This window comes from Carassius carassius, chromosome 18 (genome assembly GCF_963082965.1).
Source record: "Carassius carassius chromosome 18, fCarCar2.1, whole genome shotgun sequence".
Classification (NCBI taxonomy): Eukaryota; Metazoa; Chordata; class Actinopteri; order Cypriniformes; family Cyprinidae; genus Carassius; species Carassius carassius.
The window spans coordinates 17216842-17230814 of NC_081772.1; the positions used below are offsets into that span (position 1 = coordinate 17216842).

General features: G+C 36.6%; 2 protein-coding genes across 2 annotated transcripts in view; one reads left to right on the forward strand and one right to left on the reverse strand.

Annotated features, from left to right (window-relative positions):
* The window catches only part of LOC132092571 (sphingosine-1-phosphate phosphatase 1-like), a 52771-nt gene that overhangs the window by 34955 nt on the left and 3843 nt on the right, over nt 1–13973 (forward strand). The window lies entirely within an intron of this gene.
* On the reverse strand, nt 865–13772 carry LOC132092572 (rho-related GTP-binding protein RhoJ-like). Its single transcript, XM_059498855.1, has 5 exons — nt 13113–13772; nt 5114–5172; nt 2438–2602; nt 2163–2258; nt 865–1327 (listed from the first exon to the last, which is right to left on the reverse strand). Exons 1-5 carry the CDS (start codon nt 13324–13326, stop codon nt 1181–1183), a joined length of 681 nt encoding a protein of 226 aa, XP_059354838.1. The 5' UTR covers nt 13327–13772; the 3' UTR covers nt 865–1180.

A 13973-nucleotide genomic window follows, 5' to 3' on the forward strand; every position in this document is an offset into this window, starting at 1 on the left:
TTAACTCCATTTTAACATGAATGAAATAAGCTGTTTAAAATGTCACAATTTAAAAAATTTATCTAATTATCTATAAAGATTTATCTATCGATCGTTTTTAATTTCTGAATTAATACATTCATGATTGATTTTTTTCATTTTACTTATGTGGCACATACAGTCCTCCATACTTTTAGTCTTCCATTGGCTCATTTTTAATAGAGGAAAGTAAGAGCATTTTTTAAATTATGTGTCATTTGAGAAGACAAAATACAGTGCCCTTCAGAAATAAAAATGTAAATGCGTATGAAAATTATAATTACATCACCATTATTTAAGGCATCATTGTTTCTACACCTACACTGTATAGAGATAAAAGTCTGATGGCTTACAAAAACGTGACTAGGTACACTTCAGGGCATCCCAGTTTTGAAACCGCAAGAAAATATGAATGATTCATGGGCTAATGTTGTCAGGGGTATATAAGTAGTCTATAGTGTGCTTGACTGTCAATCTTTTTAATGAATAACAAATTATTTTATGTATCTTTGGATGTGTAGTTCTGTAGCAGTTTATCAGTGTTATTTGAAGTTGCTAATTTTGTATGACCTAAGGATTTGTGGTAAAGATGCACTTCTTACTCTCGTCTCTCTCTCTCTTTTTGTATGTTCTACCTCTATTGATGAGTTGGCCATCCTCCAGAGAATTTCCCTTATTAACTAGCTAGAACTGCTGAAGCATTGACTCCAGAAAGAGCGCAGTATTGATCTGAGGTGACAGAGAGAAAGCCAGCTTGTATGGAGGAATGGATTTTCATTTTTTCATAAGCCTTGAGATACCATATAATATAGTCAGTTTAAAACAAAAAATCCAGTGGCCCAGAGATGAACCTGAAATGTTTGATTGGAGATTGGCGACATCACGCCACATTGGTTCAAGTAACCACAGTCCCATCTGAGACTTCTTTGGCTTGAGAAGCGAATCCTGTAAGGCAACATGGGGAGAAATTAAGGCACTTGTTTTGGACAGTGTAGCTCTCCATGTGACACACAAACCGAGGGCAAGACCGCTCATTGTCCTGAGGGACAACAGGCGGATGGAGAAAGGAAGGATGTACAGCAGACTGGAGGCAGTTTAGGGTCTGTTACTCCTCTAAAGCTTTGGGGGAGAGTGGGCGTTCACAGTTGGAGATGTATTTTCCTCACACGATAGCACAACAGCTCCTGCAGGCCGTGCAGCACCGTTTTTGTTTCTTTGGGCTGAAGATTGTCAGGATGGCCTCATCAAATACTGTCTTTAGTCCCTTCTGAGTCAGTGCTGAACACTCCAGATAGCACTGGGCTCCAATCTGTGGACAACAATAACAATTTTGAAACAAAACACTCAGCTTTGGGTTAAAGGGACAGTAAATGGTTTTTAAAACCATTAAAAACTAATTTTTCAATTCTTGAAAGTCATGGCCACCATTCACTCTCAGCAGCTCAAACACACTTTTTTAATTTAATTTTTTTTGTGAACAACATGAGGATTAAACCGAATTTATGAATCATGCTTTCTATTATTTGAAACCTGGAAACAACTGACAGCTCAGGCTACGTTTACATGACAATTATGTATTCAAAAACAAAGTTTTTCCCTTGCGTTTTTAAAAAGTTTAATGTATACACAACAACATGTGCATTTACACATTTCTGTGAAAACGGCAAAAAACTGTGTATTACAGGCCAGTAGTTTGTGCTGTCGCCTTGATAGTAAACCGTACTAGAAGGGAAGTGACGTTTGTTTGTTGTATATGATGTGTCTCCACTGTTGGTTGTAATATTGGTGAAGTAAAACCACACTTTGCTGAAGAAGCGGCAGTAACAACTGTACTATCTACTCTGTGTTTATGTTTGTTCGCACTTGCCTTTAAAATCTACACGTACTGCGCATTTCTACATACCTAACACGTACTATGCACGTGCATGACATCTCCATTTTCAGAGATTCCCATTTTGGGTGTTTAAACGGAAACAATAATGGTGGCGTTTTAAAAAACTAGCGCTTTGAATATGAAAAATATGCGTTTTCAGTTCCCAAAACAAACAGGCAAAATGCTAAATTATTATTATTTTTTTCTCTCAATGAAAACGTTGTGTAAATGGCCCCTAAGCCAAACCACCAAACGTATGAACATCCATCACCTCTCTGGCTAGTTTGAGGCCTTGCTCATAGGTCAGTGGCTTCTCCTTCATCTGGAGCAGACGTGCTAGTGTCTTTGGGTCATCTCGCAAGTCAATCTGAAGGAAAATAAATAAATAAATAAATAGTTAAACATTTTTAATTTCATGTATTTTATTTTCCATAAAATATTTTATTTCCATTTGATGACTAATCTCAATGTTTGACCTGATAATAGAAAATAAACAATAACTAATACTATTATTACTATTATTAATAAACAAAGAAACTCTTGCACCTGTGTTCCAATGAGGATATAGGGCACATGAGGCATGCAGGATTTGAGCTCAGGCACCCATTCCTCCTGCACATTGTGATAGGAAGCTGGATTCACAACAGAGAAGCAGATGAGAAAGACGTCTGTGTTGGGGTAGGAGAGGGGCCGCAGCTGGTTGTAATCCTCCTATATGACGAGTAAAGTAAGATCCGCTTTAGACTCGGTTCATTTCTCTTACTACTGAAATATGATTCAAAAGATCTTTTTGAAAAACAACCTATAAGTGAAAGAGGACAGACGATTAATTTAAAGGTTAAAGCTTCAATTAAAGCTTTTTTGTCTAACATAACCCACACAATTTACTCAATTTACATGATTATTTAAATGTATGAATAGATGCAGCCTTGGTGAGCTTAAGAGACCTTTAGAAACATTTCAAAATCCTCTGTTTAAGGAGAACCTGATTTACAGGTACACCAGGTTGGGGTTCACTGGACAAAACCAGTAAAAATTAGGATTCTGAGTCAATAAATATAATGTTCTGGTAAAATTTAACATGTAGAGCATCTTTATTTTCCATGACTTTATTCTGTTACTTATTATGAAATGCAAATGAACAAATAATTTACATTAGGCTCTGCACCAGCGCCAGCATATTGTAAAAGTCAGTTCTTCTTGAAAGCCATTGATCTCCTCGTAAGTGATCAATAGTAGAGAAGGGCCAGACATCACACAGATGCTCCTCTGTATCAGTGAATCACTTACGGGAGCAAGATGTACGGAATTATTTAACTTTCATTTATGCAGCAATGTGTGGTGCACTACATTAGTGAAGTCTTTCTGATTCTAAAACAGCAAATATTCGTTATTACAGCACATACTGTGCTTGCTACAGCTATATATCTTAAGAAACATTTACATAATCATATCATGCTGAATAGTAATACTCACACTTTAGCTCGCTTTATTACTTCAAGCAAAAAAACGGTCCTTGAAACTAAGTCAAATAAGTGACCCTCATTGAGTTGTTGGTAAATATTTATACTGTTATGCAAATCAGTACCCTATAGCACTTTTCACCAGCCTGGAATGGTATCCGAGATTGTAAAATATGCATATAATGCTATTTTCCTTTTATTGCATGCTTTTGCACACAAAAGAATGGCTTTTTCCCTCATTATTTATTTAAATTTATGCATTGTTAGAAACTACATCCTGTTTAATAAATGTCACCCCCCTGTGCAATGTCAGCAACTGCCAAAGTCCTTATAAGAAAATATTCCTCATGGGAAAAAAAAGAGAATAACTTATAAGAGCAATCTTTCCAAGCCAATAAAACGGATGCTGATGCTGAAATTGTTTAACAGATGAATGGAAATGATAGTAATGATCAATCATCAAAACAACTGAAGTTTAGTAAAAACACAAATGTGTCGAAAAGGCCTCATTTTAGTTTAAGATTGGGGGTGGTGTCATTTTTATTTTTAAATTGTTAAAAAGTTGTGAGATATGATACAAAAACCAAAAATGTCGGAAGCCAGTGTTATTGTAAAAACTTATTTCAGTTAGTCTCCAAGGCAAAATTTCAGATTTTCGTTTAAGTACAAAAAAAAAAAAAAAAATGAAACGAAACGAAAATAAGTTAAAACTAAAAAAAAAATAAAAAATACAAAACCTCAAAAAAACATGAGGAAATTACTTAAAAATTGAAAACATACAAATAAAATATTGTTAAAAACTATATTTTCATAAATAAATACTACAATATCACCATCTTACACTGTAGATTGAACAAATAAAAATATAAATAGATAACACAAATTCTAATTTGGATGGGTCTGGATAGAGAGTCATCGACTTCTCATGTAAGTATTTTTTTTATGTTTAGACATTGTAATCTTTCGCAATATATATTCTAGGAATAAAACTCTAACAACTGGGGTCCCATAAGATGGGTTTGACAGGGATGGCTGATTCTATGATGCCTTTAGACACACAAGAAAAGTAAATAGCACGGCTGTGATTAAGATGCATCACTCCAGGTTGTATATGAGTTTCCTTTTGAAGAATCACTGCAATAAGCCAAAATCAAAGTCATTATGGTGGGCTGAGAGTGAAGAAAACAACCCAACCTGTAGTTTCTTGTCATTATTATTATTATTATTTCAAGTCAGTGCTTGCTGCTTATTTACAACATTATTTAACACAGGCTGTAAATTATGCTGTTAACGTGACTATGATGCAAAAGGAGTTTGTATTCAGAGTGATCTGATGCATGCACGATGCCATTTAGTAATGTTTTCAAGAGTTTAAATGTAAATCCTGGTGCCATTTCTATATTGATGAAATTAGAGTGTGTTTAGTAGGGGAACGTTGAAATTAACCTAGTGAAAGAAATGATTTTTGTGTCATTACTCAATCATCTGGCAAAACGACACAAAACGACTGCTATCTGGTGATGAATGTCATACTTCTCCAATCACTTTGTCTGCTTAAACCCCACCCCTTTTTTACAATAACTTTAAGCTCTCTTTTAAATCTGCCTCTATCCAATTAACAAATGACGGATATAACCAAGTCCTGACAATTTTTTTATTTTTCAGTAATCCGTTTCACTTGGATCAACATTGCAGTATTGAAGAAAAGATCTGCTTCTGTTACATTGTGACTATATAGACTTAAGATGCATTAACTCACTTGTCCAGCAGTATCGTACAATCCCAGTAAGTGCTGCCTCCCAGATACTGTTACATTCACTGTAAAAAAGAAAACAACAACAAAAAAGTTAATTATGCATATCTAAGAGCAAAACAGTTCAAAATATGCCTGTAAAATGTGTGTTTGTCCAGCAGTGTTTCTGCTCCTGCTGTATCACATCTCTCTGATGTACTTCCAGAACTCTGGACCTGCTGTTTGATTGTGGGTGGGAACGGAGGTTGATTTGGAACAGGACAGCTCTCAACAGCTAGGGGTTACCAGTTTTGGAAAACAGGGAGGGAAGAGCGTTGTGTGTGCTTGCATACATATTTCATTCTGTGTTCCAGATGATGAGGGGGAGAGAACGGCTGTGTTGACACAACTAAAAGGAAAAAACCCTGACAAGTCAATCTTTTGTCATCGAACAACACACAATAGAAGACCACTGCTGAGATCAGGAGAACAGCTGGACTCAACATTTCACTGAGGTTTCAAACAAACCTCAGATATTAGTCCGCTGTGTGTCCACACTCTTCTCAAACTCAGTGCTCTGATAGTGGTTTGATAAGGCAGATTAAAGGAATGTGTGCATGAGAGAAGAAAGAAGGTGTGACGAGAATGGTGGCCCTCACCAGATTCTTTAGGCACAAAGCACCTTCTGAGACACCCTGAACTAAATTCAACCTTCTCAACTCCATGATAGACTGGAATACTGATGCCTGGGACCACAAAAAGATTTTACTAAATATTTCATAACCCATCAACTGTACTGAGCCAAATACCCATTAATGCTTCCAAAATGACCAATAACCTTCATGTCAGAACCAAAGCACTTCCTGTGAACTGTAGATCTGACATCCTTAATGAGTCAAGAAGCTTCTGGAAAGTCATGAAGTCTGAAGTCATATTAGAGCATTGTGTGAATATTTATGTCCAGTTCATGAACAATTTCAATTCATTTGATTCAATTTACAAAACCATTCTGGTTTTTTGCCAATCCCCTTTCAAGGAAAGTCAGTTCACTCTGTGGCCATATTAGCTTGAATGGAGAAATTCTAAAAACTGCTGGCTAAACTCGCATTTAAATAACATTTCAAATAAGCAACAAAATCTAACTTGAACTATTATTATACTCAAACGGTGTTTAAAAAATACATATATTTCAGGTTGGTTCAGCCAATGCGCATGCATGCTCACATCTCAGCACACTGACTGTTTCCATGGAAACCAGAGGTTATAACAGCTACAGTGACGAGATGACTTTACCAATTGGCAAGTATTCTGCCATATTGCTTGTATAGTACTAGTTTTACAAGTGAACAATCAGTCTGAATTTTGCGGTCCAGTTCTTGAGTCGATGATCCAGTTCCAGTGATTAACAGCTCACTTGTGGGGATTCATAGAATATAAAATAAAATATTGTTTGAATCTCATCATCATATAGTTTCATAACACTAAGAAAATACCACAAGTGGTCTATCCACTTTTATAATTTTATGGTGCTCTTTTGAATTTTTTTTTTTTAATACTTTTTCTTCCTTCATGAAGATTTTTTGTTGTTGTTGTTGTTGATTGTTCTCCAAACAAGTAACATAAAAAAACTTACATAATTTCAATAGTTCTAGTCAGTCATACATGTAAATAGCTAAAAGACACTAAAACCTCTAAAGCAGTTCTCATGCTAGCTTAACTGTTTCACAGGGCATACTGTTTGTTTGGGTTTATGTGGCCCTTTTCAGTCATATCTTACACAGCTTTTTAGTGAATACTTATCTCAATGTTAATTTTAACAATCATGTGCTCAACACTGGGGACACAGAGACAAATACAAAGCAGCACTATAGCTCTAGTTCCCCTAGCTTAGCCTCGTGGAGATACAGGGGGTCACTGAGGAGACGCCAGGGTGGTGTCTTTCTGAAAGAGAGGAGTGAGGAATTGCAGCTGTACGAAACCAGCAAAGCGGTGTTTTGATTATATGTGCTTAGATGTTCTTAACCCTGTCCTGAAGACTATAAAGATGGACCAGAAACAGTGGCCTTGAGTCTGTCACTGTGTATCAGCTATTCCTGTCAGGTCCTTTTACCAGCATGATTCTTGTCCCCTCTTGGGGCTGGGCTAAATAAGGACTCTAATCTTTTCCTCATTTACTGATTCTCTGACTCTTACTTTGCCTATAAATACAAAACCAATAATACAAAACAAGGCTAGGGCTATGTGAGGTGAAAGTTTGAGAGAAGTAGATAAATTAATGTCTGTAGGGATGGAGAAGGTTTGGTGGCTGTGAATCGCAGACTGGCCTGTGACATTGAGTCAGCCACTATATCTGCATTCGGTGAGCTTTAGCCTATAAGAACAGTCCAGCGAATTGTATAGATACTCACATGGTAATAGCAAGAGACTGCAAATTTCATTTAGATACTTTCCGTTAGGTCTCAAGTGATGACCATTTACTGTAGATGCTTTCACTGCTCACCCACAATTGGTATCCATTCTTCCATGTTGGACTGTTGTCCACCATCCATTCCCAGAAAATAGTATTTTAGCAATAAATGTATTGGCATCTTTGATCTGGTACTGGAATCTGGTAACCAGTGCATTGTGTACCATTCAGAGTGCAACTGCAAACTGTCTTATGTCAGTAAACGGGCTCTTGCAGTGTTGAGATTTATAATAGGTTTATATATTTTACAAGTGGTTGGCATTCTTGAAGTGTGATTTTTTTAAGAAAAAGCTTGTACCACTAGTGTTTCTTTGAAGGCATCAGTGCGTCAAACTGCAAAATAAACCACTGGGTTTTATCCTCTTTTCAATTCATGTTGCTGTAGCACTGTGCTTGTCAGAGAGTCTTAGTGTACATAATCTACATAAACATTTTGCATAGCATAACTGAAAAATCCATTAATGTGATTAATATTGTATTCTGAAGCCAAAAGAATCTGCAAAGCCCTTACATGGCATGCGCTATAAGATTGAGCTTTTGCTTTAAATAAGCTTGACCACTCGCTCCACTATGAATTTTCATTTATTTACTTATGAACTCTTCCTCAAAAATATTTATAATATTATTTAAATGGACCCAAAAAATAATTTACTTTCATGTCATCACCGTTATGTTTTGGGCCTAGATGGTCTAGAACAAATTCTAGTGAGCTATAGACATAACCATGCAAACATTTAATGCTTATTTCCAAGTAGAAATGATAAGTTCAAAAGAATGTTTACTTCTTTCAACCACTCCATTAGACAACTTTTATTCCTTCCAGCAACCAACCACTAACCAAATATGGCATATTGATACCATTAACCATTAAACCACATCCGCAAGATAATGGCATAACATTAGCCTGACTACGCCAGACTTCGTACTTCCGCTCAATTTTAGTTCGCTTCTGTACTCAGTCTGAGATAGCAAAACAGCCGGCCAATCAACGAACAGAGTGCGGGCTGAGAGCTGTGACGTAGATGCTTAGCGCCGCATATTTGTCAACAAGAAACTGGGGAGGCCAAAGTTCGGCAAGGCGATAATTGTGATTGTGTCCCCCTTGGTTGCTCTCACGGAGGATCAGGTTAAGGAGGCAGCAAAACTCGCTTGATGGTTTTGTTTTCGCAGCATACCTGTGTTTACTACAGAAGTTTGAGGCTGCTGAGCCAGCGAATAACACACGTCATAACAAAATGTCATGTGATTGGGTTACGGGTACACCAATGATTTTAAACTTCAGACAAGCGCCACCCAACGAGAAAGTATACGCTTGTCAATTATGCCCTTCCAGACTCTGTCTACGAAGCAAAGTGAAGTAGCAGAGTTTGGTATTACCAGGCTAGGATAACATAGGCAGCAAAGAATAAAATATCTCCAAAACTCAACAGAAATTATCTGGTTGTTTCTGGTTTCCAGTTTTCATTTATCTATATAACTTTTATTTATGTCAGTGTTAATAAACACAATCTTACTGATGGGCTGTTGTTTTATTTTGTTTAGTTCAGAATATTCTTGCTAATGGAAAGGTAAAAGTGAAACCCCCATGGTTTACTGATCTGCCAATCCAAGAAGAGATCAAATCAAATGGAAAAAATTTAGTGGAATGATAATAATAATAATAATAATAATAATAAAAGGTGTTAAAATAGCGATCTGGGCCGATACAACATCAGCTGTGGTGAATGGAGTGTTGCAGCACAAAGAGTTAACATTAGTAATGCACAGATGAGTGTTTCATATTTAAAAGTGCTACTTCCCAAACCTGTCCCTGATAAAAAATAACTATAGATTTCCAACTGAATGTATTTTTTTATATTGACCACGTGGCAATATCCACAATCCAATATTACTGGTGGATTAGTTGATTGTGTTAGGAGTCTAGTGGGAGCCACACTAGACAATGACTCATCTCAAACGCATTAACAGGCACTGTGTCATGGGCCGGGAATGTTATCGGTTTGTTTTGGATAAGGGAATTCTGCACCCATGAGATTTATAGATGGAAACCATAGTCCCACTTACTGTTGGGTTGAGCTCTAGCTCTAGTAGATTTATAGAAAAATTTTCTAGATTTCTCTAACAACCCCCTGTAAAACTAGTCCCGTCCGAATAGGAACAGCCTTCTTCTTCTGGAACAGCCTTCTTTCAAGAAATAAATAAAATCCTTTGAACGGTAGTGAATATTAAAATAAAAACATATTCAAAATACTAATATATTCTTTTAAACAATAATGCTATATCTCAAAATAGATGCTGCTTGCATTGCTCAGTTCACCATTTAACTATACATATAAATAAGCTGCTTATTTATTAATTATATTTTCACTAATAATTTGATTATTATATGCCCAGTGCTTCCTATATTGTAAACTGTTCTATTACTGCTGAGGCATGAAGTTCATAGTTTTTAATTTAAGACCAATTCTAGCATAACAACACAGTAAAGCTTTCAGTGGCCTACAATGGTAGCTCTGTCCTCTTTATCCTACACATTAAGCCACTATGTGACAATTCACTACTTTATTATGGTGCTTTGTCAAGGCCTCTCTCCAGGGGCCTAAAATGAAAGTAAGTAATTGATTGGCCCTGGAAGAATATAGTCTCTTTTGTCTCTCAATCTTTCATTATTTACTACTCTGTCTATACTTTAAAAACATGTACTGTAAATTATGACAGTCCACCTCTAAATGATGCTTAAGCCCTTTTAATTTTTAGAAACTGTGGCTTAAATTTGAATTCTGTATCTGTTTGCCAGCACACTATAAAGGAGCCAAAAATAAAAAATAAATGCAGTTATTCTTCATGACCACTGTTTCATTTCCTTAAAGGTGAACAGTGTAATGTATGCACCACTGATGTCACCAAAATTAATTGTAAAAATTGGATCAGGATTCCCAAATACTCGCAGTCTTCCAGTGGTTGAACTGGTTTGAATTCTCAAAAGTCTTGTGGCAAGCTTTAAAAAAGCTTTCTTGTGCCTTGTCATGAAAAAGTATTTAAACATTAAAAATAAAGAAGACAATCAGCAGATTGTAGAAATGAAATCATTTCAGAAAATTATAGTATATTAAGTTATAGAAGTTTAAAGACAGTTCGTTGTAAATTTATTTTATTTTATATAAAATAAATATTTTCTAAAAAAAATATATATAATTTAAAATTGCTATAAATTAGAGCCTTATGTGTAAAGTTCTGCACCAAATTTTTGGTTAATTTTTCTGTCACAAATGTACACATTTTTCTCTTAGGAATAAGCACCAAATATAGAATTTTTGAACTCAGACCTTTCCAACGATATGTATTTTGTAAAGATTATGGATAAGTTATACATTTTGTAATATGACACTTGACACCGCCCACTAACAGGCAGAGACCAAAAAAAAGAGTTTAAAGTGCCATTTCCATAGTAACGCAATGCCCAATTTCAAAATGGTTTTAACAGTATGAATTTTGAAGTTTGTAAGCTTTCAAATAAAATATATAATTTATGATGATAACTAAAATATGTGATAGGAAAAAAAGACAAAGAAAAAAGAGTGCCAAGCGTCCCTCCAGCAGGGTTTAAAAAAAACCATAAGAAAAATCTGCTCAGTCAGGGTTTTTATTGCTATTTTTTTTATTAGCAAAAAGTGCCTACATTGAATTTTTTGTACTGGGACATCCATGTAGTGTCTTCTGGATGACCTCACTCGTCAGCTTAATTCAACTGCAAGAGTAGACAGAGAATCACACTCCCTGAAGATCTTTCCATCTCATTCAACTCTCGAGAGTTTAAGTTTTACTCACTCCTTGAATGAGTTCAGTCTGTGCTCTTCTGAGCTTATACTGGCCAGTTGGAGGAAATTACAACACAGGATACTATTAAAATCTCATAAAAAATGAAAAGGGTTCTTCTCTTTGGCACAGCCCAGGTAAACATGCCTTATCTGATCATATGGCATATTAAAAAATGTGCAATAGACAACCCTTTGACAATAACTACCTACTTTAAGGTTCTTAGCCAAATAAAAAAAGCTATCACAAATGACAGCCATAAAGATTGGGGCTAAATTGAGTTTTTTGTCAAAATAATGTTTGATAATCTTTGCTTTGTTCCAAAGATGAACGGAGGTCTCACGGGTTTGAAACCAATTAATGACATAATTTTGATTTTTGGGTGAACTAACCCTTTAACTTTTCAAGTGTTGATGAAATGTTTTTTAAGTAGTATGAAAATGGGTAGTATGAATGAAATTTAGATGTAGCCTACTACATCCACCATGTTGTTACTGTCACGTGACCTACCAGTGTCTGTTGTGTCCCTTCACCACGATTCAAAAATCCTCTCCTGTGGCCTCATGGGATAGTAAAGTGCCCATTGATGTGCACTTCAGAATCTCTGCAGATGTTGTAAGTCATACTTTTTGCCTACTGTTCTTTTCCCAATACTATGATTCGATACTATGAACTTTTCTCATGTAATGTTTTTCACCTACTATATTGTACGGAAGGCACAGGACTTATTTGTAATTCTTCCTACAAGTTCTTTCAAGAAGGTTCTTTCTTTATATTTGTGATGGAATTATCCTGCTGTTCTCAGAGGATGGTAAAGCGGTGTAATTAGGATTTGATCCTCATGGGATTCTGGGAGCACACATGTGTCATGGGGGATTTTCTCCAGAGAAACCAAAGCCTTTATGTTTTCCTGCAAATACGTTTAAGTCAGAGAGAACAAGAAAAAAACAATGGACAGCAACACATTTGTGACCATACACCACTGTGGATCTACAAAGATATAATGCATTAAGTACAATGTGTTTAGATTCTGCCTGTTCCTGCGACCAACAGGTTGCGGCACCTGCGGCCCAGCTTGCTATTTACATCATTTAGTAATGATGCAAAATAGTGCAAAATACATTGTCTTTTGACGTTGCTAGCACAGTAAGGTAATCGTCAAGGACCTTAAAGACGTTTTAAATACTTATTAAATTACTATATTTTTGTTGCAATTACTGTTTAATAACGAAAGATTCATGTCTGACACTGATCCGGAAGCAAAGCTTTCTGCAACGTACTGTAGCTATGGTTAGCCTACATGTTTAGTCCATCCCAACTTCTGTTTGCAAAGCAATTTAAATTGAAAACATTGTTGAAATGTATAAGCCTATGTGTCTGTGTATATGTAGGTGTGTACGAGTATATAAATAGCCTATATTTAAATGCAGGAAATACGACCTCTTAAAATGTATTTATATGACTATTATTATTAACCTAAATTAAAGGGCTCTGAGCCTCCAAACTATATTCGTACCCTGTTTCTACTTTTCAGTCTGTCAGGCCTCAGTCCCCGCTCTGGCAGTTGATATCTCCTCTTTCAGGTGGCTATTCTTGGGACAGTCCCCTACCCGACTGTAATGGGGGGTGGATTAGGTATAGATACTGTAAACTGCACTTCATAAACAGGGATTTCAACTGAATGCTTTGAGTTGAAATCCACCTTTATTTATATAAGTTAGCGCTTTATACAAAACATCTTACCTGCGTAGTGATCGAATACAGTCGGTACATATTCCTCGGGAAAAGCATCATTTGCGTAACTCATCAGCAAACAGGTTTTGCCCACAGCTCCATCGCCGACCACAACACATTTCAACATCTTTTTGGCCGCAATATCGAGAGGATCTCTGTTACTGCCTCCTTCCTCGACCGCTTCCACTGTATTCTGCCTACTTTTCGAGCTGAGCGTAGGCATGATAGTTGGACAAGTCCAGAAACTATACTCTCCACAGGTGGCCAAGTCCTCGGTCGACAAGAAATCTCAGTCTTTGAGACGGTAGTCTTCGTGTGACCAGTGTTTAAACACTCGAGTTGGCGTGTCGTACGGTGCGCAGGCAAATCCGTCAAGTAGGTGACCCACGCTCTAGCTCGCGCTTGCAAAACAATCCCTCGCCATCGACCGCAGTTTCATGAAAACTCACGATAACTCCTACAACTCGCATTACGATATTTTACATTCTCCTGGTCCGACAACGGAACAGTGTTTGTGTCTCCGCTTTATTTCCCTTGTAACTCCAAATTCGCCCCTACGCGGCTACGCATCGCCAGTGTCAGGAAATCATTGGTTTCATTCCGAATTCCATATTAAGCAGGAGTGGGCTGGGAACAATAGGGGCTCTGTCCACTGCCTCCTCAGACAGGGGACTCCAGCGGCACAGGAGGGGCTAATCTAACTGCATTTCCTAAAATATGGCGCCACAGCCATTCATTCATTCATTCATTCATTCATTCATTCATTCATTCACACACACTCACTCACTCACTCTTCTTTCTTTCTTTCGCCATCAAAATATTAACAAATTCGTTTTTCAAGCATTAAATTCCCGATTGATAATTCAGTAA

Coding starts and splice junctions, on each gene's coding strand:
- LOC132092572 (XM_059498855.1), bottom strand. CDS start 13,326: ATGCCTACGCTCAGCTCGAAAAGTAGGCAGAATACAGTGGAAGCGGTC. Junction 5,173..13,112: donor TGTATTCGATCACTACGCAG/GTAAGATGTTTT, acceptor TCTTTTTTACAG/TGAATGTAACAGTATCTGGG. Junction 2,603..5,113: donor TGTACGATACTGCTGGACAA/GTGAGTTAATGC, acceptor CTCGTCATATAG/GAGGATTACAACCAGCTGCG.